Source organism: Heliconius melpomene, chromosome 7, assembly GCF_056956725.1.
Source record: "Heliconius melpomene rosina isolate 202511_hmr_F chromosome 7, ASM5695672v1, whole genome shotgun sequence".
Lineage (NCBI taxonomy): Eukaryota > Metazoa > Arthropoda > Insecta > Lepidoptera > Nymphalidae > Heliconius > Heliconius melpomene.
In genome coordinates this window covers 10524189-10549283 of record NC_140395.1, presented here as the reverse complement: position 1 = coordinate 10549283, position 25095 = coordinate 10524189, and the positions used below count along the sequence as shown (strand labels likewise).

Below are 25095 nucleotides of genomic sequence, written 5' to 3'. Positions count from 1 at the left end.
TTAAGACACTCCGTTCCCCATTTTGTGCCGAATTCTAGAGGCATTCTGCCGTGTATAGTGGCAAAACTCAACGCCGCGCTTTGCCTTGACACCGGAGCGAAGAAATGGAAATATAAACGTAAATAAATATTTTACTTCCTGGAGTGGGGATCGAACCCACAATCATCGCGTTACAGCCAAACACTTGTGCCGCTGCGCAACGACGGCAGTTATATTAATTTTATTACTGTGTGTGTTTGTTTAACAGATTAAATATGGAAAAAATATGGGTCGCCATCTGATTCAGCAAGTGCAGGGTTAGGTTACGCTAACAACTGAATTTCAAATAAATTGTTCAGAAAATGGAGAACGGAGTTTCCACCACCATCCCTCTTTTTACCCAACAAAAGATTACATATATTATAACTACTATCAGCTAACAACCCAAAACGTACCCAAACTGTCAATTATATCTCTATCAATTACAGCAATCTACAAACTTGGTATATTTAAATGAAACAAGACGATATTTGATTCACAGGTACCTACTAGGGTGTTATCAGGTTTAATGATAACGTGTGATAGCCCATAAATCAGTGTTTAACTATTGAATCGACGTATCTACTTGTAATCTTGTAATCTTGCCCCAAGACCCGTGCTCCGTTCCGCAATCTGTATTCGCGTCGCGCCTAATAGTTTATAGCGATAACCGTTCTGGACATGTTAGATGGTTGTATTGAATATGTAAGGATTAAATGTTAATTTAATTAAAAGCTTTTGTGTGGGGTTTTTTGTTTTTAATTTTATAGTAATTTAGAAATTAATTAATTTTATTAGTTGTTTAGCAATTATTTATTACGTAAATGATAACTTATAATACAAGTAATGGGAGATATCCCAATAGTGAATGTTTATTATATTTCATTATAGCCTCCAGAATTTGGCAGAAAGTGGAGAACGGAGTGTCTTAACACTAGGTTCCCTCTGCCTACGCTGCTGTGCGGGATACAGCGTGAAGCTGATTTCATAGCAAAAAATAATTACAAACTTATATAGGTAGGTTTTATAAGTTGAATGTCGAACTATAATCCTGAAATTGGTACGAAAGTCTAGATGGGTGAGTCCGACCCACTCTAGATCGGTTTTTAAGTAAGAGAAACGTAAAAAATATTTGTACATACTTATAATTATGTTTTATTTTCTAATCATGATCGTGTAGTAATTGCTGAAGATGCTCAAGCCCACATTTTAGAACACGGGATTTGAATCTGTTCTTGTTAAAGTTTAAAAGATTTAAATAACATTTCAGCTAAAATATTCATAAAAGAAATTAAGACATAGGTAATCCAATAAAATAACTCATCACAAACCTGTGTTCCTTAAAGCATTTTCATTAAAGATTATTATTATCTAGGTATAATACTATTAACATTTTCCGGGTGTTATTTTCAAATACTAATTACTTCTATTAACCTATAGAATAGCGAAGCATACGTGACATTCAAATTGGCATATATTGACCTGCACTCTCCATACTAGAAAGCCGTAGCAATTAATAGTGAAATGTCCTTACTTACTATGTAATCAAATAAGACAACTTTCGTAACACTATCAAGATATTGTAGACATAAATGTGTGACTGTAAAAACGGTTGCGGGTTTGATTCCCAATCGAGGGAATTAAATATTTATTTATTAAATATAATTTATTTAAATTTATATATTATTTTTTTCGTTCTGATCGCCTCAATGCCTCGAAAAATTCGGCGAAAAGTGGGGCACGGAGTGTTTCAACACTAAGCTCCCTCTGTCAGCTGTGTGCGGGATACAGCGTGAAGCTGATTTAATTTCAATTAAACAATTAATCATAAAATAAAACAACTTTCATAATACTATCATGATATCGTGATGCCTATTAAAGCGAGAAAGTTGTAGACTTCTATGTCTATTATAATTGACAACTTCGTTAGTGTAAGTTACACATATTATATACGGACATGTTACTGTATAATTAGTGAAGTTATGTGTATAGTTTAAATACTGTTTAAGTGTTTAACCACTTATGTTGTATTTGTATAATTAGTGAGAAGGGAAGCAGTAGGTGTTTGTTTGTATGGCTAGATTTTATAATATGTTTACATATCTATAAGGAGATGGTCCCACTGACTGAAGTAAGATGCACGCACAGCTGTAACCGCTAATGATAGAAACGTGAAATTTGGACATACGTTTATTTTCATAACATGGAGTTAACTAAGAGGAGATTTTGAAAAATTTTAATCCTAAGAGGATGAAAGTTTGTATGGAAAAATCTTTAAATCGCCACCGATTTTTATAAAAATTGAAATTCAAACTCTTAAAAATATTTCATTGAACACGTGTTTCATGGTTTAGGATTCACTCTTTAAAATGAAAATAATTTTATAAATATTCCTATAGTTCAAGCGAAGCCGCCCAGGTCCCCTAGTTTTGAATAAAACAAGGTAAAGCGGGCGATAAGCTCCAGCATTCTTAAAAATTGGGCGAAAAGTGGGAAATTTAAATTCTATATATAAGATATATATAAGATACAGCGTCAATCCTAATGAAATATATATTTTGGGATTCCTAAGTGAAAAGGCAGAGAGTAAGTATGGTTATAACATTTATCATATTATTTTGCTTATTCGAGAGACCAACTTAATTAACCCTGCTATTTGTCTTTTAAAATTTGTTTTCAACTTCACGCTATATCATTATATAACACACATTGTAGAGTAGACAGAGGGAACCTGGAAACTTATTGTTAAGACACTCCGTTCTCCTTAAAACACTTCCGTTTTCCACTTTCCGCCGAATTCCCGAAGCATTGCGTAATGAATGACGAAAATTACTGCCGGGCTTTACCTCGTAACCAGAGAAAGAAAATGAACCCAAAACCGACGCGTTTATACCCACACATTAATGTCCCTGCAATATTTTAAGACAAAAATAAATTAAAATTATTTATCCTAGTTGATTCAAAGAATCAACTAGGATAAATAATAATCTTTTGTTTTCTCTCCTCAATGATAGCGGTTTTTACTAGTAAATTAAACAAATAGATTAATATTACAAATGTGTTTTTGTAAAGAGTTAGGCAAACGTTAATGATATTAAACGATATTACGATACATTAACCTTATAATATGAACTAAGAAACTAATCTGCAATTACTTAAAGCGATCTCTCGACATTCGTAATGCATCTTGTTTGAATAACTAATACATTCTTGTGTAACAGTTCTGGTTACCAACATAATATATGTAGGTACATATTATGTTGTATGTATATACAAGATATTAAGATATTAGTTAAAGAACCTTATAAAAAAGTAGAGGAACGGAACTATCCTGACAGAAAACTAAGTGTCCTAACATTAGGTTCCCAGGTTCCTTCTCCCTACTCTCTTGTATACTTTTGGATTATTTAAAAATTACAATAAAGAATTATATATCTAAGCCAAAACTATTGATAAATAAATGTACAAAAGAGTTCGTAGTAACTACTAATTAAAAAAGTTTATAGATTATAGAATAAATTATTGTATTGACATATTTATTATTTTAACATTTACAACAGAAAAAAAATATTTTCAATAATAAATAGCTTCAATAGATTAACCAGGCGTCATGGAGGTTGGGTCTGTGAGACCCGTCACATTTGAATTCGTTTATAATTTTATTTTAATGCATATAACCTTGTCGTTCTTCTGAATTGCTGGAGCTGATGAGTTTTTCTATTCCTGGCAGATAACACTTTAACTGAGCAACAGCCGAAGTGGTAGTTATACGATTACAAAGTTGAAAAGGGTCTATGAGACCCATGCAGAAAGGCAGAAAGCGCGGGTTCTGTTGCGGGTTATAGCGTGAAGCTGGAAAAAAATAATAAATAAATAAAAAGGCGTCGTCGAATATTCAGTATTAAGCTGAACGCTATTATCGCGTCGTTGTGAACTTTATCCAGGAGTTGACGAACCGTGAACTGGTCCGATAACGGTAATTAGACTGTGCACCTGTCTACGGATGGCGTTTTAAGCTTAAAAATATAGTCCATTTTATATTTTGCTTATTATTACTTGTGATGTAAAATAAAAATGAAATTTCTTGCTTAAAATTTGATTTTTCATTGTTTTTTTTTATTAAATTCAAAATATTGTAAAGGAAATAAAAATAGTTTTCCCCTCTGAGTGAGAATCGAATCTACAACCGTTGTATATACAGTCAGACGATGTACCGCTGTGTGACGACGACCTTATGTACTCACTCAGAACTTTGTAAGATAATATACCAGTTAATATTAATAATAAAATAGACTAAAAGCTATAATAATATCGTCTTTTCGTATCGTAAGTATATCTAAACTCCAAAGAAAAGAAATAGAAATCTATTCAGTAGACCCTTTCATAAGTGCAGTGTGAAATATGCAGACAAATTAAGTCCAGCTGCAAAGTACGGAGTTGATTAGCACGAGCACATTTAGATTTATGATGAGGCGTTGATGAGCCATCAACTTTATTTATTTTTCATACATCAAAGGGTTAATAGAGTTCTGGGATTACTTTGACGTTGTTTAATTTTTTTTCTAACTTGCATGTATGTATTAGTTTTTGTTTGTTACAAAAAACATGGGTCTTGGTATCGGGTTAAGTATTCATATATGTATTTTCTTGCTAAGGACTGTTAACAAGGGTTTAACTGTGCGATGACTGTAGATTCGATTCCCAAGCTTTTAAGTTAAAAAAAAATCAGCTTCTTGCCGTATATAGCAGGGTAGGCAGAGGGAACCTAAACTAAATGAAAATACTAAATTGATTATAATTTTATTGTATTTAATGTCTGGCATCAAAATTTCTAAGAAACTTTACTCAAATATAATTTCTAGGAATGCAAAAGCGTAGGTTAGCTTTTGAACATGGCATGTTATTACAATGTTAATTAATGTAAATAGTAAGACTTCATAATTATGTTCTTACATAGTGATGAAGCCAAAAAAATATCTTTATTTTTCACTTTTTTATCATTTTCTATTATTAAGTATTATTTAAAAGATTTAATAGATAAAGTGTGTGTGATAAGTGTGATTGTAAAATCGACTGGTTGTGAGTTTGATTCACACTCGAGGAAATGAAATATTTATTTATATTTTCATTTCTTCGCTCTAGTGTCGTGTTCTGCGCCGCGTTGAGTTCCACAATTGAGTACATAATATCTCCAGAACTCGGCGGAAAGTGGGGAATGGAGTATCTTAACCTTAAGTTCCCTCTGCTGTTTGCGGGATACATCGTGAAGCTAGATTCCTTTGCGATATTAATATAATTATAATTAACATTAAATTAGTAAATAGCCAAAGAAATACAATATGTTTAATGTTTTCTACATATATTTATTGGCAAGCCGGTATCGGACTCCGTATAATCGCCGGCGCCTAATCGACTGTCACTCGCACGCCCCCATTGTTTTCTGAATAATGTTGGGGCACACGAGAATATGTTAATAATTACCTGTTCGTTCACAAATGGTGGGATTAATTACTTTGTGTGTTTGTGTTTGTGCTTTGAATGTGTGGGGATGTGTGTGTTTGTGTTAAACATATAATTAGGTGTGTGTATTGTACATATTTATCATAGCTTAGCAGTCGGGAAATATGCCTAGTCGTTTTTCTTTGTTTTAAAAGTAAGTTGGAATAAAAAACATAAGACAAAAAAAGATAAGCAAGATTTTTTTGTTTTTAGGCTCCCGTATATAACTGTAAATTAGACGGTTGTGGATTCGATTCCTTTTCAAGAAATGAAATATTTAACTTTTTTATTTCGATTCTGAGCAAATTGTAATATCTCAAACGGAAATATCTTAATGAAGAGCTTGGTGTCTTATCATTAGGTTCCCAGGTTCCCTGCTAGGTGCTGAATACACCGTGAAGCTAAGTAAACAATCACTATTGTAGCGCATCGTTATATAAATAAAAATAAAAGTACGATATATAAAACAAAATATTAAATTCACACAGCCCTTTATACCCTAAAGCGATATCTTTTGTAACTGTCGTAACTTATGAATGTTAAAACTATAATTAATTAACTTTAGGAAAGTGACTTGATTCATAGTCAAATTAGACTGTAGAATTAAATCTAAAGACGGTTATGAATGTGGTATGGTAATTAGATGGTTTTCAATGGCTCGTCTAATAAACTGTCACTTTTGAATAGTGATGTACCTATATTACGTCGGTACTATAAAACTATATATATAAAATCGAAAGGTCACTCACTCATCAGAAATCTCAGAAACTACAAGTGCTAGGAATCTCAAATTTTGCATAGGAGTTACTTACAGGACTTAGGTGCTCGCTAAGACGGGAATTTACAATATTCGACTTGGGGTTGTTTTTGGGGTTGAAAGTTTGTATGAAACTTCGTTACTGCAAATGCTAGGAGTCTCAAATTTTGCATGGACGTCACTTATACGACGTAGGTAGTCACGGAGACAGAAATTAATAATAACGTAGTTTACGCAGGCGAAGCCGCGAGCGGGACGCTAGTAACTTATATTATTAATTATTTTGATATCAATCACTAATATTATAAAGCATAAATTTCATTAATTTAGTTAGTAGGTACCTATTTTAATGAAATATAATTTTATTTTTACCTTTGCACTTTGCCTGCTTATTGCAGAATGAAAGATAACAAATACAGTGTTAATACACTCTGTTCCTCACTTTCTTTTAGTAACGTTCAATGATGGAACTTACATCAGAAGAAGAATGTAAAAATTTTGACGATGATGGCTAAAAAAGACGATGAGTGCGGGTTCGATTCACGGAGAATAAAATATTTAATAATGACACAAAACGTCACTCAATAAAATGCCTCAGGAATTTGACAGAAAGTGGGGAACGGATGTGTCTTAATGGGGAGTGGAGTATCATATCACTAGATTCCAAGATTCTCTCTGCCTATCCTGTTAAAAAAAAGAACAATAGAGCACCAATATTTAATTCTAACCAAATATAGCAACATAAAATGTAATTTCCAACGATCCATTTTATTATACAGTTAATGTACTGAAATTGATCATATTTATAGGCCATAAGATTGGTATATTATCCTGGCGGGAGTAATACTTCCTACGGGCCATTTAAGCAGACCCAAATCTTAAAACTCCAATGGACATAACAAATGATGGATTGTTTCTATGTGATTTATAGTTCTTTTTCATTTACCGTCAAATCGCTTTTTCCATTATAGCAAATTGAACAGAGATAAAGTAGTGTCAAAATATTCCACTTTTTTTTCTTTCTTTCTGATACCGAGATATTGAAAGGAACTTAACACCACAACGAAATAAAATCTTTAAAAATTTAAGCTTCGATTTAATGTGTATTAACTGCGTATATATATAAAAGTGATTTTTAAAGCGTGAAGTTAATTTTAAGTGTACTTAACCCATATAATATTAAGTAACGCTAGTTGTTAAACAAAAAAAAAAGAAAAATATAGAAATAAATATAAAAAGTAATAAATGAAATTATAATATTTTTTTTATTTACATTAATGAGTTAAATTTAAAAGAGTATATTATAAATTATTATTCAGATACTACAACTATTACTTAGTCTGTCAGAAATGTCATTTTATATCGTCATGTTTCATATTAAATATTCTATTTCCGGAGTAACATTTTCATATCTCTCATCGTCTCGTCTTGCACTAAATTTAGAACTCGGTGCATACGAGTGCGATATATTACTTTTTGCTGCAATGTGAATCCACTCAGGGTTTCCACGAATAATTATTAATAATCGAGTTTTATTAAGTAGATACCTTTACTTAATAATGTAGTATAATCATTATTAAAATATAAAAGAGAAAATGAAAAATAACCATTTTGGAGCACAGAAAAATACATTATATAAACTTCTGTCAAAGCAATCAAAAGATCGTTCTAAATTTCCCACGTATAAAACACTTAGAAGGTATATATTTCATAATTATAGGTCAACGGGAAGTACTCTATAGGTTTTAATTATTTGGTTTGAGAAACAATGCAAATGCATTGTTTCTCAGCTCCAAGGCAGTTTCGCTGAAAAGTGCCTACAAGAAACTCAGCAGTTAATCACTTTTCACTATAAAGTTATAATTTAATTCATTTTTGTAATTTATATGATATATGCATACGTTGAATACATATCCTCACAACATAATAGAATCTTAAATTACCTCTATTTTAATTGTTTTAACTTTAAACAAAACTTGTCTAATTTATTGTGTTAATTAGAACAACAATACAAATAAGAATTAAGTTGTCTAATTAAACATTCGTGTTTCTAGAATATAGTGAGGTGTTTTCGCACTGTGGTTATTAGTTTAGACGATGTGCGAACGACTTACGCCTTCTTGATTTTTGTATAGCTGCTACAGTTTCTTTCATGTTTGTATGGAATGAAGCTTGCTAAATAAGCTTACCTAGAAGATTCATTAATAATAAATAAGAAGAAAATAATTAAAATATAAATCATTAATTCATATAAAGCATATAAAGAAGTAATAATAGATAAATGAATTTACTATAATCGTATGCGAAAAACAGTATACATCTATACTAATATAATAAAGCGGAAGAGTTTCTTTGTTTGTTTGTTTGTTTGAACGCTAAGATCTCTGGATCTACTGGATCGATTTAATTTGTTTTTGTTTTGTATGAAAGCTGCATTCTTCAGAAGTGCTATAGGCTATATAATATACCATTACACATATATACTAATATATTAAAATTCTTTCTAATTTGACATGCAATTTATTCTGCCATGCTAATAACAACCGTCGTCGCTACGTGACCGCGTTCGTTACCGCGTCATTTTGATATTCATCCTTATGAAAATAAATATAATAGTCACTTTTAGCATTTCATCTAGATTGAAATTAAAATTTCTATAGAAATTATATTCTTATATTTCAAACAGGCGTAGCCGCGTCCGGGTCCGCTAGTATTACATATATAGTACAGATATATCGCTACATTATTTAACTCTTTTAAATATTGCAAATTAAATATAACCAAAAATTGGCAGTGCGCATAGATACTCGGGTTCCAAAACGAGGACCCTTAAAACAATAGCTCTTTTGTCTGACAGATTCGTCGCAGAGGCGTTAAGTCCATTACGTCCAACATCCTCGAACTCACCAACTTTCTGAATAGAGTTTCCAGTTAATTCCACCGCAAATTGACTCTGATGAACAATCTTGGAACAAATTTCGTCTTAGATGCCATTGTGATTAATCAAGTTATTGGAGAAAAATATCTTTGGGGTGTCCAGCTTGTTACTTGTCTATTGAAATGTTTGAATCGACTAATTTACTGTCTTTATCTACTTTTGTAAACGAGTCTTGGAACGAAATTACTTTTTTTTTTCGAATTAATCGTATTGTTTTATAAAGATTCACATCTTAAAAGAAAAAAACCGGAATTCTTATAATTTTTTATTGTTTGTCTGCCTGTTATTCTCAAGAACTAATTGAAAAACGAAATACATATTCAAGGTGTACCTACTCAGTTCCACGAAGCATAATTTTCTAACTTAACGCAATCGTGACGTGCGTGTGTTTATGCTTCGTTTTTGCTGTATATTGTACGAAATTCACTGCATTATCAAACATACTACACTAGATTATGATCTAGAATTATGAAATTTGATTAGAAGTGGAAACTCATACAACGTAAGACAAAGATAAAATCTAAAAATTGGTAATGTATCCGAAGGTATTTCAGAAAAAAAAAAACAATACAAACCTATAGTTTTAGTCCATTTCGTATAAATTATTTGCATACTCGTATGTCCACTAAGTTCAATAACAAATAATTCGTCAACTTTTATAAGTTCTACTACAATAACATACAATCATGTGACTGGTGGGTGAGTCAAGCAAGATATTTGGCCATTTTTTATGTTTATGAAGTAGGTATAAACAGAAGAGAATCTATTCTTATATCCATTATTTCTAGCCTGCCGCCGGTTTGATTGATATGCCGACGACAAGGCTACTTTAAGTAATTATCTAAAGTAGCGTTAACGTCAGCGACGAAAATTATTTGTAATGTAAACATTGGTCATTAATCTCACCTTGGAAGTACCTACTAAACTAAGAATATTTAAAAAATATACGCATTGTGCTATACAACGTGCCTATAAATGTGAAATCTGATAAAAATCGTATAAATAAACATATCAAATAAATTGCCATGACTAACGACAGCCAACACTCCTTCTCTCCGGGTCACTGCGTCCTGCGGGTGTAACTTCGTCTGCAGTAGGGCATCCATCGTGGAGCAGTTTGGAAGTGCTTTTTATTAACTGTGTGAATTTTTAATTGTCATAGAGGCCAGGCGTGTGACTTAGTAATTTTTTTTTCTTTGAATTCGAGGGTTTTAGTTTTATTGCTATGTATGTAGAATTATGTATATGTAGTGTTAATTAATGTTCAAGTCTTTGTGCTTATATTACCATATTTATTTATTATGTATACATTAAAAGATGCTAGAAATTTTATAGATACTTACCCTAAATGAAATCGGTTTCTTGAATGAGGATATAATCTGTAAAAACAAAAAAGAAACTCAGTTTATGAAATAATATAGATATTATATAAATTTAATGAGCTTGAGATTCCTTATGTTCCTTCCTTAATTAGTTATTCGAATATAACAGGGTTTTTTTAAAAAGATGCATTTCTAAATTCTAAATGTATGATATAAATATGCTGACGATGTAAATACATTATTATCACCAATTTGAATTAAAATACAATATTTAAAAAATATATATTATTAACTCAACTTTCACATATAAATTAAAATAAACAAACACCACCACCAGACAAAATTAAAAGTCAAATCCATTGATCAAATATTATAACCTATCCTATGACATAACAAACCCAAAAATATTTCATTAAGATTTATCTTCAGAACAACAAATCTCACCGACACATTTACTATACACCACTTGAGTTGTTACAGGATTTATATAATTTACCGTTGCTTCTCCAAATGTGAGCTTTATTCCGTTGTAATAAAACTTTGTTTGAGTGAAAGTTCCGTTGCGTCGAGCTTTCGAAGCTTGTTGTGTAACGCTTTCAGTTGGTGACATTGGTCGTTGTCACCGAGAGATAAATGGCCAACGGTTTGTATTTAGTGACAACTTTATACATGTACACCAATAACTAACTATTAATTGATGTATTGCTTTCTCAATGGTCTGTTTAGTGTTTGATGATTCTTATTTACGTAAATCTTTGCATAGAATTTGAGATATTTCGTGTTTTTGTGTCCCGTAATTTGCCTTACCAGAGTGAGTAAATGATATTTTTTTTTTGAGTGAATCGAACCCAAAATCATTGCGGTTATTTTTAGGCTTTTTACCACTGTGCCACGATGGCTACATATTCATGTTTATGTGCTTATTGTTTGTTAATAAGATTATTTACAGGTAGCTTCTTGTAGGTAGCTTATTTGCAATAGTAAAAACAAAATACTTGTTATTGGAGACGACTATAAACGCGATAGGTTGTGAGTTCGATTCCTGTTTAAGTTAATTTTAATTTATTTAATGATAATGGGAACGGAGTTTCGTAACACTAGGTCCCCAGATTCCTTCTGCCTTCTCCTTTGTGCATTTACAAGACTTAACCCAATTTTGACTTAAATAAAACTTAAAATATCCTAACATTACGTAAATTTATTCTAAAATTATTACCGTGACTGTTTCTTCTACAAATAAGAATACTAATGAAAGAAGTAATAGTATTTTGTTATTTAAACCAATAAAATGTAAATTAACCGATACAATTGTGGACTATTGATTTAATATGATACAAGACAGAAAAAGGAATGTATGGACCACCCACGATACCACACGAACACATTTACAATGTACACAGATAATTATTTTTATTTCCCACTCGATCTATTACAATTTAAGATTAAATTTTACGATAAGTTATTAATTTTTGTATATGCTTTAGTTGGGAGGCAATTTAATAATGTTATATTATAATCACGATTTTGCTCGAAATCGTGAATCGAGATTTTGTTTTACCATGGTGATTTAGTGTTTTTTCTTACTTCAAGCTGAATATAACAGGACAGATTGAATGAACCTAGTGTTAAAACACTCTATTCCCCACTGTTTCCCAATTCTAGGTTGCAAGTTGTCCAGACGCGAATCCACAACGACGCGTTTACATTTAGACGATGTGCTGATGCGCTACAACGCCCTCCAGACGGATGTGTCAATATTTTTTATAAATTATTAATTCATATTACTCCAAATGGACCTCAAACCTACAACTACCGTAAGTCGAGTCATTTTCTTCCCAATAACTACGGCGTGGTCGCGTCATATGGTGAGAATGATTGATTATTTTTTATTGCTCTTGAGAAAATTCTAAATCAATGCTATATAACCGTACTTCTCGTATGACCCTTTTGAATGGACCCACCCGTTGATAATGTTTGATGGATGACTTCGCTCTTAACCTCCGGCTACCGGTATAATTGTGTTTTAGGGCTTATCCACATGTATTCATATAAATACCTACATATATAATGTTTTTTTGTCATAAATCCTAAAAAACCTCTTTTAAATTTTGATGAATTATATTTTTTTGTTTGTTAATTTGTATTATTTCTAATTAGCCTTCCAAAAACAGACTAAGTGTGGGGTTAAGTTCCGCATCACAATACTATCGGAATAAACTACTATCGTAAAAACTTCGACTAAATTAACATTTTATAATCTGTATGCACCCTAAATGAGTCAGTCGATACATATCGGTACATACGACCGTAGTTTAATAGCGTTATTTCCGATACTAATGAAGAAGTCATTATTTACCATTTATCTTTTACCATTCACTTCTTATGAAGTTTCAATCTTCATTAATGCGGGACTATTATAGCTCCATGATATACCTTGGGGGCGTTCTGGATCGATTCATTTGTTTATTTTAATATATTAAAAAACCTTTGTTGGTAATCTGTGGGTGCATTAGGGCTTGTATTCCGCTATAAAAAGGGAAAAATAGATTTACCAGTAATAAAAAGCTGAAATTATGTTGTAATAAGGATTTTTACTTTTTATTTATAACTCTGCATGTGGTTATTTTTTTTACTTGCATACCTAAAGTTAAACAGATAAATATATAGATTTACCAGTAATAAATTCTGAAATTAGGTTGTAATATAGATTTTATTGTCAGCTTCACAATGTATCTTGCACGTCGCAGGGTAGAGGGAACCTAGAGTTAAGATATTCTGGTCTCCACTTTCCGTCGAAATTTTCCGCCGAAACACAATGCCGGGCTTTTGCCTTGATGCCAGAGCGAAGAAATGAAAATATTAATCAATAATAATTCGATGAATTCGTAGGGATCGATCGACAACCTTCGCGTTACAATAAAATTTTTATGCCGCTGCCCTGACGGGCTCAATGTTTTAATGTATTAAAAAACCATTATTGGTAATCTGTGGATGCATTAGGGTTTGTATTGCACTATAAAAAGGGAATAGGTTTACCAGTAAAAAAAGGTGAAATTGGGTTGGAATAAGAATTTTATAGTTTTTTATTCATAAATGTGCAAGTTGCAAGTTTTTTCTACTTTTATTTGAATATTATAGTGTAATGGACATTCACTCTATAAACAGAAATTGATGGGTGCATTCCATGCACATCGGCATCACGATTCAATCAGCCTCAGATGTCGTTTAAATGAGTATGCATTTCTTTTAAGTAGTAATTTTTCCTGAGCAATTTTTCTTGGAATATATGAAGTTATAGCCACCAGGGTAGAGACCAGCACAATATGAGATATCCTACCTAGACCCTCTATATTCCCCATAACAAATTGATATTTGTCATTAATGAAAATCGAATTTGCGTCTTGTGAACTCATCAATTCAACAGATCATTCAATAAAATTACAAAACAACATTCTATACAAACTTTCCATAAAGAACCCAAATATAATAGACATGACAAAACGATAAAGAATTCTCAAAAAAACTATAAATAATCATTAAAACGATTCACATATTTGGTTTTCTCCTATTAATATAGCGTGGGTGTGCCGTGGGCGTAATGTATCTATAGACTCGCATCGATTACAATTTGTACTGCACTGGTACCAGAGGGAATGTGAGAGGGCATTCGTGTTAAATGCATTTAAGACGTTATATAATAAAGTTTTTTACGTTATTAAAATTGTTTTGTTGGAATAATATTTAATTTAAATTAAATTACTTATAGCCTTTTTTTAATATTAGAGAGCTAAATATTTTTATTATATTTTGCATTCTTACATGATCGTCATTTCATTGAGCTTATAAGTTCGAACTAAATGGTTATAACTCATAAGCATTTCAGCGTCACGCTGTATCACCCATATAGCAGGGTAGCCAGAGTGAATAATTCTCCAATTTCTTCATTACGTGTTGAGTTACGGATTTAAACGACGCGCCGTAACAATTATTTCTTCAGTTCCCTAATATCTCATAAATTATCTATATATCTTGCTTAAAATGGAAGATATAAATACTATATTACTCTAACATAGTATACCGCGAAAATGCTTCCCAGCTATGTACGCGTAAATCGTTTAAATTACACAACGGAAATTAACGCAAATTCATAATTAGAATTGCAGATCTGCAACCAGCAACTAATAGTACTTTAGCTGCATTCATGACATGGAGCTCTACATAATGAGGTGCTGGTACCACCTACCTACAATGTTATACGGCAGCGAAACGTAGGTTTTACAGAAGAAGACTGAAAGAAAGATGTGGTCTCGGTGGTTTAGGTGATGTGATTTGCTATGAAGATATATCCATAATAGCAGGTAGGTATTAACGAGGATGTAAGTATCACAATGAAAATGAAGAAGACCGTGCTCAGGTAGTTTGTTTTGTTGAGAGAAATGTATGCATGACAGAAGAATAGCAAAAAATATGTATTAAACAAGAGTAAGTGGGTAAGACAGGCAGAGGGGGACCTTGAACCTTCGAGGACATATTATGGATTATAATTGATGAAACTGGTTGCAGGTCACGTAAAAAGTATGTAGTTTTACATGTCTGTTGATATAGGTTGATGACAGCGGACAAAGAATGCGTAAGAATGAGTAGACCGTAGTGGCGCTCTGTTCTTTTTGGAAAAAAAACTGAAATAAATGAAAGACAACTAAAATTTCCATATATTTAAACTAAAATTAAATCAAGAAGTGAACCCACTACCTTCGTCACGTATACATAACAAAATTGGCTTTATTCATGAAATTAAGAAACTTAATGATACTTTACGTAGGTTCGTCACGTTTTATTTGTCTCAAATACCGTTCTAATGATTATTACATTATTTTCCTTTATTTATTCATCCGTCCCGTTCCATTCTGAAGTGAAATTCATTAAAGGTAAGCAATAAAAATACAATGACAAAAATAAAAGGAAAAGTATAATGTTTCTACTACTTTATTAGAAAAACAACATTACTTTTCATAAAATCAAACAAATATAGACTCATTTTTTGTTGTAATATTGAAATATAAATTCATTTTATGTTTTTGATTACGTGGCATTGATGTCTTATTTAAAAGTCATTTTTTTCTATTATCATGCATTTCCTGTTATTTTTTTCTTAGCTTAACTCCTCGCTTCTGCCTCGTTACTAAGACGAGTGAACTGAATCTCGGTTATAAAATAAATATCACTACAGTTTAGTAGATCTCTAATATAATAAGTATAGTATATGGCGATGCAATTAAAAAATCCAAATTGTTATAATAATTATATCAACTGACAGACGGATGTCACCTCAGTCTACCCGTGACCAAAGACTGCAAAACTACTTCTCGAAACGTCGGGTTTCTAAAAATACGAAATATACGCGATTAATTCATTTAAGGAGTTTCATTTAAAATTGGATTTTTATTTATTTCTCTATTTATTTTTATCGTAGACATCGCGCATCGTTGGGTCCCGCCACTCTACCAGTGTTTTAAATTAGGTTCCTTTAGTCTAGCCTGCTATTGGTAATAAAACGTGAAGCCTCAATTTTTATAAATAAAATAGGTAACGCCGTTACAACGACGTTACGTTATTACAATAACGTGCCATCATTGCTGCAATTTAACTTAACTTTATGCATAGATTACGTGTTTAGTTGAAACCTCAAGTGATTTGGTACTAACAGAATTAATAAGCGAGGCGAAGGCGAATAGCGTGTAATGCAAGGGATTATCGAACATAATATATAATAAGCTAGGTTTACTACAGGTATTAGAATTAATTTACTACCTATAACTATTGAAAATGATAAATTATTTATTTATTAAGATGAAAAATTAGTATAGTTTACTTATAAAATTGATCAAACCACCAAGCACGGAATCGAATTGCAACCATCAAATGTACAATTATATATTTCTAAGTTGCACCATAGCTTGTAAGAGCTATTAATTATGTAAAAAAAAATAGATAAGAAATATCTTTAAGATCTATTTATCTATAATATTTATCTATCTAGAAGGTAATTGAATAAGTATTACAGATCTATGGAATATAAAAAAAATCGTCTCTATTTTTAAGTAACTAAATAAAAGTCGAAATGTGCCGAAATTTAAATAAGAAGGCAATATTGTATCATAGAACCCACACTGTAATGTTCGCTTTCTAGCATTTATATGCAGTTAAGATAAAAATAACAACTTTTAGTATAATTATCAGTATTTTGTATATAGTCGAAGGTGTAAATTATTAGAAAATATACCTATATTTGGAAAATAAATGCCTTATAAACAAGGCAGGTTTTAAATGTTTCTTGAAATTTGGTCTAATATTCACTTTATTTTCATAAATTATAAAACACGTTTATCTAATTATACTGGATTGTGAATGTGGATTCAAACACATACAATTCGTAACACCAAGGGGAGATGTTAAGGCATTTACGCTATGTATTACTAAAATATCATCGTAGTGTGTTGTCTGGACTGGCGGTATTCAACGCCGCGCTTTTTGCCTTGGTACCGAAGGAATGCAAATATATAAAATTTCGTTTTTTCGAGTAGGAATCGAACCCACAACCTGTCGCGAACTGAGTTAACACTAACATCCCTCTGCCTATAGTAAAAGTCTATTTCGATAAATTATATTTTGAATTTAGCTAATCTCGCTAAATACCAAAATGTGAAGAATGAATATGAAATATTTACCACCACTCAACAAGCTTTTTTCCATAACACAGCGCTAACACTATGTTCCCAGGTTCCCTCTGCCTACCCTACTATGAATACATGTACTCATGTTCTTAAATTGAATCCAAATTACGTCAAAGTAACTACAAGTAAAGATATCTAATAGATGCTATATTTAGATATACCAAATGCATTCTATCAGAACGAAGAAAGCACAGGAAGTTGATCGTTTAAAATTCTAATGCAATGTTACTGCAGCGATAAAGCTAAGAGAATAAAGAAGTGCTTCGTTTCAAAGTAAATAAAGTTAAAAATTTTATTTTAAATGGTTAAAGGTAGGTTAAACCTAGATTCTTTGACTTCAAATGACCTAAAAATTATATTATATTTTTAGTATAAAATTGTTCTGAAATAAAAATGCTGTTGACATATTTCGGATAAAAAAAATTAAATACCATGTTATTTTTTTAAACGGTTTTATTTAGCTCATCCCGTTTGTTTATTTGTTTGTTTGGGTCAAATTTAGTAATTGAAATTTAACCCTCTTCCCGTTAACCGATTGATCTGAAATTTGGTATAAACCTTTGATTCTGGTGACAATACAATTATCCATATTCAATATTATTGTGAATCCAAGATGGCCGCCGCTACAAGATGGCGGACAAGTTAGTTTTTTTCAATCCTATCAATACGGGTATCAAATGAAAGGGCTTGTCAAGCAGAATTCAGTGGACTATACAAAATCAAAATCCAAGATGGCCGCCGCTACAAGATGGCGGACAAGTTAGTTTTTTCGATCCCATCAATATGGGTATCAAATGAAAGGGCTTGTCAAGTAGAATTCAGTGCACTATACAAAATCAAAATCAAAGATGGCCACTGCTACAAAATGGCGGATAATGTAGTTTTCAATCCCATCAATATGGGTATCAAAATAAAGGGCTTGGTAAGTATAATACAGTATACTATACACAATTACAATATGAATCTCCCACCTAAGTCAAGATCTGGTATCCTGTCGAGGACTGTGTGGCTATAGGGTGCCTAAAAATGATACGTCGCTAGGGGTACCACCCAAGGTAAAAGGTAAAAGCGCGCCGAGAACTGTATGGCACTAGGTGGATAAAAATGATATGTCGTTAGCGTTTTCCCCTCAAGATTCAGGCACATCTTGTTGTACATAGCCTTGTCCCTCTATTGGACCTCTGGGGGGGTCGTTCGTAACATTCTCCATTAACCTTGCAATAATGAGACATCGAGCCTCATTTCAACGAATTGAATGGCATGAGAAATAAAAACTAAAAACTTAAAAATAAAAAAGTAAAAAAAAAATTTTAAGTTAAACGGTTTTATATTGCAGATAAATGTACTAAAAGCTAAAAAATAATTTCATAGAAATTATGATTACTAAAATAAAATCGTGGGGACACTTGCTACTTACCACTAGGTGGGTGAAGTCTCACGCTATGTCTTTCAATTGTAGATATTGGACGTGCCCCACGATTAAATTTTTTAGCTTTTAGTACATTTATCTGCAATATAAAACCGTTTAACTTAAAATTTTTTTTTTACTTTTTTATTAATTCTTTATGTAGCCTCAAGCTGTAACCCTCTCTCTGAGAACTGTGTGACTTGTGATGCCTTTTTTATTCATAGATGGTTAAATTATAAAATACAACGTCATCTCAAGATCGATCTCAAAGTTGAGAGTAGTTTATAAATATGTACTATAGTGGTGTAATATATGTATATATATATTTTTTTAACTTCACACTGTATCCCGCATAAGGGAAGGCAGAAGGAACCTTAAGGCTCTTTACCTTGATACCAGAGCGTTAAAATAAAAGTAATAATACTTACTTATTATTTTAAATGATAATTAATTCCCATAATCGAATCCACAATCGTCGTGTTACAGCCAAATGCTTGTACCACTGCGCCGCTATGGCCTTTATGTACATAATATATCACACATCCATGTTATATACAGTGAAAGGATAAGGGTAGTTCCTGAAGCCGTAGGGTTGTCACCGTTAATCCCAGCCGTCCAGGAAATTAAATGGGTATTAAACATAACCGCAGGTATCGCTTAAGCGGCAAGCGCGTCGAGCGCCTTCCTGTGTGTTTACGGTATCTACCTATGTATGTTCGTAGGTATAGTTATGTATGTGTGAGTTATCTCTTCATGTTTTAATTAAATCAGGCTGTGCTTGGTGCAGCGGTTTGGTCTGATTATTGTGGAATTTATACTCTATTGTTTTTTTTTTTCAGGTTTCGGCTGAGGGAATATAGTGTTAAGGCACTTGGTTCCCCAATTTGCGTTTTTGCGTGAATTATTATTTTTTTTTTCAAATATATCAATATAATTGAGTTTCTTAAATATAGATAAAGTCCCAAAGAATCCCTAAACTCAGTTATCATTTCTAACAATTGATTATTTATCTTTCGTAAGACGCATTATTAAAAACGACTGTGCTCTATTAATACCGTAGTAAACATACAGACATATACAGGTAAGTTTTGTATGTAGGTTGTTAATATTAAATCGCAAATTCTCACTTATTTTTTAGGTGCTTACAATTTACTTTCAGAACAAGTATATATTTTAAGTTTATTGACCTAGAATTGTTTTTGATACCTTGTAAGTTCAAAGGAACGAAACCTTTTGTAACATTTTATTTGGCGTTTAGGAAATCGTAAACAAAAATTATGAGACCATTTCTAAGAAGAAAATGCGTTCAGCGTAGCTGTTAAAATCTTGTGAAAATTGAGATATTCTACAGCAAAAGCAATAAAATGAATCTACAGCAAATATATTCTATTTAAGGAAAAAATATGTTATTTTACAATTGTCCAAAATTTTTTCATATTAACCAGGCAGGCTTATAATACTGGTTGAGTTCTGCCACTCAGCAGACATAAAATAGCCAAATAAATCGAACCTACACCTATGGGGCTATGTAAATAATATTAAAAAAAAACCTTGAGATTTTTTTATCAGAGTACAGTTTTTTTGTTGTATTTTGTAAATACACAAAGGAGCGACGTTCATTTAGTGTTTTCGGAAAACAATGTTGTCAATTTCGACGTTTGACGTTCCATCTGATGCAGCGCTTCCCGATATCCAGAGAATAATTGCTGGGAATACTGTCGAGTAAAATGAAATTGTTTAAATATGTTCATATTTATTTTTTTATATAAAATAATATAATAATCGTTATTATGAAGTTAAAAGGTATTATAATTGATAATAAAAAATATCTTTAAGCAGATAGTAAATGCAATAAAGATCCTTTGGCTGTCGCTCCGCTCGCCCTTCTTTCTTTTGGAAAGTGGAGAACGGAGTATCTTAACACTAGGTTCCCTCTGCCTACACTGTGGGATACAGGGTAAACCTACAAATATTACAAATATGATCTATTCATACAATACAATAGTAAATAGAATATCCAAAACAAATATGTATTTACTTATTAAATTCAATACAAACTTATATTATTTTCACGCAAAAGAAAAAATATTTTTCTCAACTTTAACACACATTCACCCTCAAAGGCGAAGCAAAGTTACACTGCCACTTTCTTCCCAACTTTATTCCTTGCATAAATAACGAGAATTGCACAAAGTATTATGACACTTACATACATATATTACAGCCTATAATCGCTTGTTTTAACCCGCAATTCGATCTAGTATACAAATATTTGTCGTTTACCATCCGCCTGTTAAAACTACTTGAGGTAGAGTAAGATATTTAACTCGTTTTCGAGTAAAAAAAAATTTATTCACATTGTCGCGCAAATTGTCGGCGTTTCCGGTGTTCTGTGGCTTTCGTTTTACTGTTATTGGTTTTTCTAACCTCGTAAGCACATTGCGTACACTTTTACTATTATCGTTATGTTGCTTCTTGTTGATAACAACAACGAATAATCGTACGTGTATTTTGTAGTTTTATTCGATATAGATGGAACTTGGGAAGCTAGTGTTAAGGCACTCCGTTCCTATTAAGACACTGCTGTTCTCCATTTACAGATCTCAACGCCGCGAATCGAACGGTCTTTTTTGTTTGATTGACGTTGTTTGATTGATATATGTATTAATTTACAGGTGTGTTTATTTATGATTTAAATAGTCTATGTAAATGGTTCATTGATGAACGATGATAATTTATGTAAAAACAGTAATAAAATGTTTCTATTAATATTTATTGTTTTTTTTGGGAAATGGAGTGTCTTAACACTAAGATTCCAGGCTCTCTCTGTCTACTCTGTTGTGTACAGGAAGAAGTTATAAATAAATATATACAATTAAATATTACAGAACCTTTTGTATGTAATTGCAATTTATATAATTTCGCATCGCAATCGCAATAATAAATATTTTGTAAGCCTAAAAGTTAATACATAGTTAGTTATTAATTAGTACACTAACAGAAATTTTCATTTAATTAATAATTGTTATAATGGAAGCACCATAAGTGAGTAAATGTCAATATCTGATATCAAATTGTTAAGCTTATAATACCAGCTTCCGGTTATTAAATAAAATTACTTTATAAAATGAACACGGGAAAGCTGTAATAAGCTTAATAATCGTTGAACAAAAACTTTTAATAACTGTCTTTTGTAAAAACAAATTGAAAGAGATAATTAAAAAAAACACAGATAATTTAAGAGTTTGAGAAAATGAAATATTTCCATTTCGTATTAGTTTTTTTTTATTATTCATAAAAACAAAAGGAAATCAAGAAAACAATTATTTTGTTATAATTTTCTATTTTCGATTTCCGAAATAAATGTTAAAGGTAATTTGCCAAAATATTAACACTCGTTTTCGATATTTAATTATAAACTCTTTTAAAATATTTTTTGATAATGGTTATTGTCGTGTTAATGGCAATTTGTTGATGAAATGAATTTTCAATTCAGTCAGGTAAGTAGAGCTATTTTTTCACATATTTGGAATAATTTAAGTAAAAATATATTATTATAAAAAATACGTTAATTAGTTTTGCTATTTTAAGCTATTTCTTAATTAAATTTCGATATTTATAGTAATACATTGTGGAAGCCTAGTCAAAATTAGAAATATTAGTCATTTATATCCGGTTCCATTAGTACTTAGATAAATTGATGTCCGTTGGTGTTAGTAGAATGATTATGATTTTAGCGTTTTAGTATTAGTAATGTTGTTTCTATAATTAAAATAGAATTCCGTGATTAATATCCGGTAGAGTTACCTTATATTTTGCACTTCTATATAACACACTTGTGGGATATTGGCCTAAGTTAGACAGTTGACGTGACAGACAGGTGATATCGAATGCAGGCGCCTGCAGGTTTCCAGTGGAATATACTCGTAATATAGAGTGAAGCTATTCTTGTTACCAATCCGTACGTGGTGTGATAAGTGTTAAATTAGTGGTTTGTGAACTGTGAGTGTAATCAATTATTTTTTTAATATTTTCGCTCTGGTCGATCTCATGCACGCCACAACACGCAATGCCTCCAGAATTCGGCGGAAAATGGAGAACGGAGTGAGTGATTTAATTGAACACGTGTTTCATCGTTTGCAGAATTCTCCCCCTAAGGGTGCCAATAAGGGGTTGAAAGTTTGTATGGAAAAATCTTTAAATCGCCACCGATTTTTATAAAATTTGAAATTTAGACTCATAAAAATATTTCATTGAACACGTGTTTCATGGTATATTAGAATTTATCTCTAAGGGAGCAAATAAGCAGGCGAAGGTGCGCGCATCCGCTAGTATAATATATAAATATACTCAAAATTATAAATCTAACTTAAAAAGCAAAGCTGCTACATTATTTCTTTGAAGCACTAAAGCTCCACCTAAAATATAGTGACAGGAGATTCAAATTAAAATCCAGTTTTAGTCTAGTTTCCTTATAATGCCCAGAAAGCGTGTTGAATCCTTGCTGGCTGAACACGAAGGCCTCACTCCTGTTAGAAAATTAAGGGGTTTGGTGGTTCTTTTATACTATTTTTATTAATTGATTATTTTTGATGACAGAGGGAACCTGGGAACCTAGTGTTACGAAGCAAAGAAATGAAAATATTAAATATTTCCAAGTGGTAATCGAGTTTGTCATATTTTTGATATACTGCATTTTGTTTTTATTTCTACGTAATATTAATCGTCACGCATATTATACCTTAGAATTGGAGGATTCGTTTTAACTTTCCATCCTCTTAATATTACCTTATGGTTCAAACTCAATCCCAGAATAGCAATATTTATAAACATAAACAATTCCTTCAACAGGAATCGAACTTAAAACTATCGCATATACAAACAGACACTTAATTTCTACCATAATAACGTCAATCGAAATATTAATATAACGTGGGAAACCACAATCTGTAGATTATATTGTAAAGTATTATCCTTTCTTTGAGTGCAATCGAGTGCAATCGAGTGCAGATCCCATTGAGTGTTACTTTATACTCAGTAACAATAATAGCAATTGAATTGCAATACCAATACAGTATGTATGAAACAATAAAACACTGAGAAAGCCTTTTGTACGAGTAATGTATAATCTGTTATATTCTTGTAATAATATATCTTTTATTTACTTTCCTTATATAAGTAAACGTTTTCTGTATTTATTTCTTTTGTGCTAGAATCTATGAAAATGTGTATCGTTTTGTTTGTTTCTATATGAGCAATATGTATATTTTTTTATTTTTTAGCATAGGAACGTAGTGACTCTATTCCCATTAAGATACTTCCTCGCTTTCCTCCGATTTCTGGAGGCATTGTCTGTTGAGTTGCGGTACTCAACATCGCGCTTTGTCTCGTTACCAGAGTTAGGAAATGAAAATGTTAAATGTTTTATTTCCCCAAGTGAGAATCGAACTCACAACCTGTCGAATTAACAGTCTCACGATTGTACACCTGCACCACTACTGGTCTCGTTTAGGGAAATGGTAATAAGTCGTTGGTTCAAGTAGGAATCGAATTCACAACCCTTATATTTACAGTTAACCGCCGCGCTGTCTCATAATGGCCTGTTTTCTTCCTTATTTTTGAATATTACAAATTCCTAGTGATGATGAAATTGAGGTTATCTTATTTTGACATAAAAGATATACATAAATTAAGATACGATATTTTTGTAGATATTTTTGTTTTACGTGCTGTAGCGTCCGTCGATTTATTAACTTTTTAAACTTCATATGTTACAAACGTAATATATAGAGAATAATTAAATTTTAATTGTTTTCGTTTATCTTTTTCATCTGCTGAGATAAGCGAGAGAGTAGAGAGTGCATCTACACCGACAAAAAAATATTTACATGTTTAAAATATAAGAAATCACCTAATAATACTTCAACATTTTGAAATAAAAAAAATATTTTACGTGTTTAAATTATATATAAAAAAATATATACAAAAAAGCTGTTTTTCTTAAGTTTATTTTAATATATTCCATATATATACATAAACATAAAAAAGTAAATTACTATTTATTTATCTTAAAAGCCATATTGATAAAAAAATCTACAAACTACAAATACCTTTCCCATTCAACAATAGATAAAATTTTACAACATCGTTTTCTCATTTCACTCGACGCGGTTTTTAAAATTCACGGCGCTCTTCAAATATTGTACCCAATTCCCAAACACATACAGAGATATTGGTAAGAAATCCAATTTAACTTATATTTTACAATGGAAAAAGTCAAATTTGAATCAAAATCGTGGATTCGGTGGAAAGAATTAGTTATTATTTCCTCGCTTTGGTAACAAGACAAACTGTGGCGTTGAACACCGCCGCTGTAACTTGCAAAATTATGAAAATTGGGCGAAATAAAGGGAACGTAG

At 31.6% G+C, this 25095-nt stretch overlaps 1 protein-coding gene across 6 annotated transcripts in view; it reads right to left on the bottom strand.

The window, feature by feature from the left end:
• The window catches only part of LOC146537816 (uncharacterized), a 134411-nt gene that overhangs the window by 66868 nt on the left and 42448 nt on the right, over window positions 1-25095 (bottom strand). For all 6 annotated transcript variants that reach the window (XM_085188957.1, XM_085188963.1, XM_085188959.1 and 3 more), the window contains exon 2: window positions 10556-10591. In XM_085188957.1, the coding sequence (XP_085045083.1) occupies window positions 10556-10591 (36 nt within the window). The remainder of the gene's footprint in view (window positions 1-10555; window positions 10592-25095) is intronic.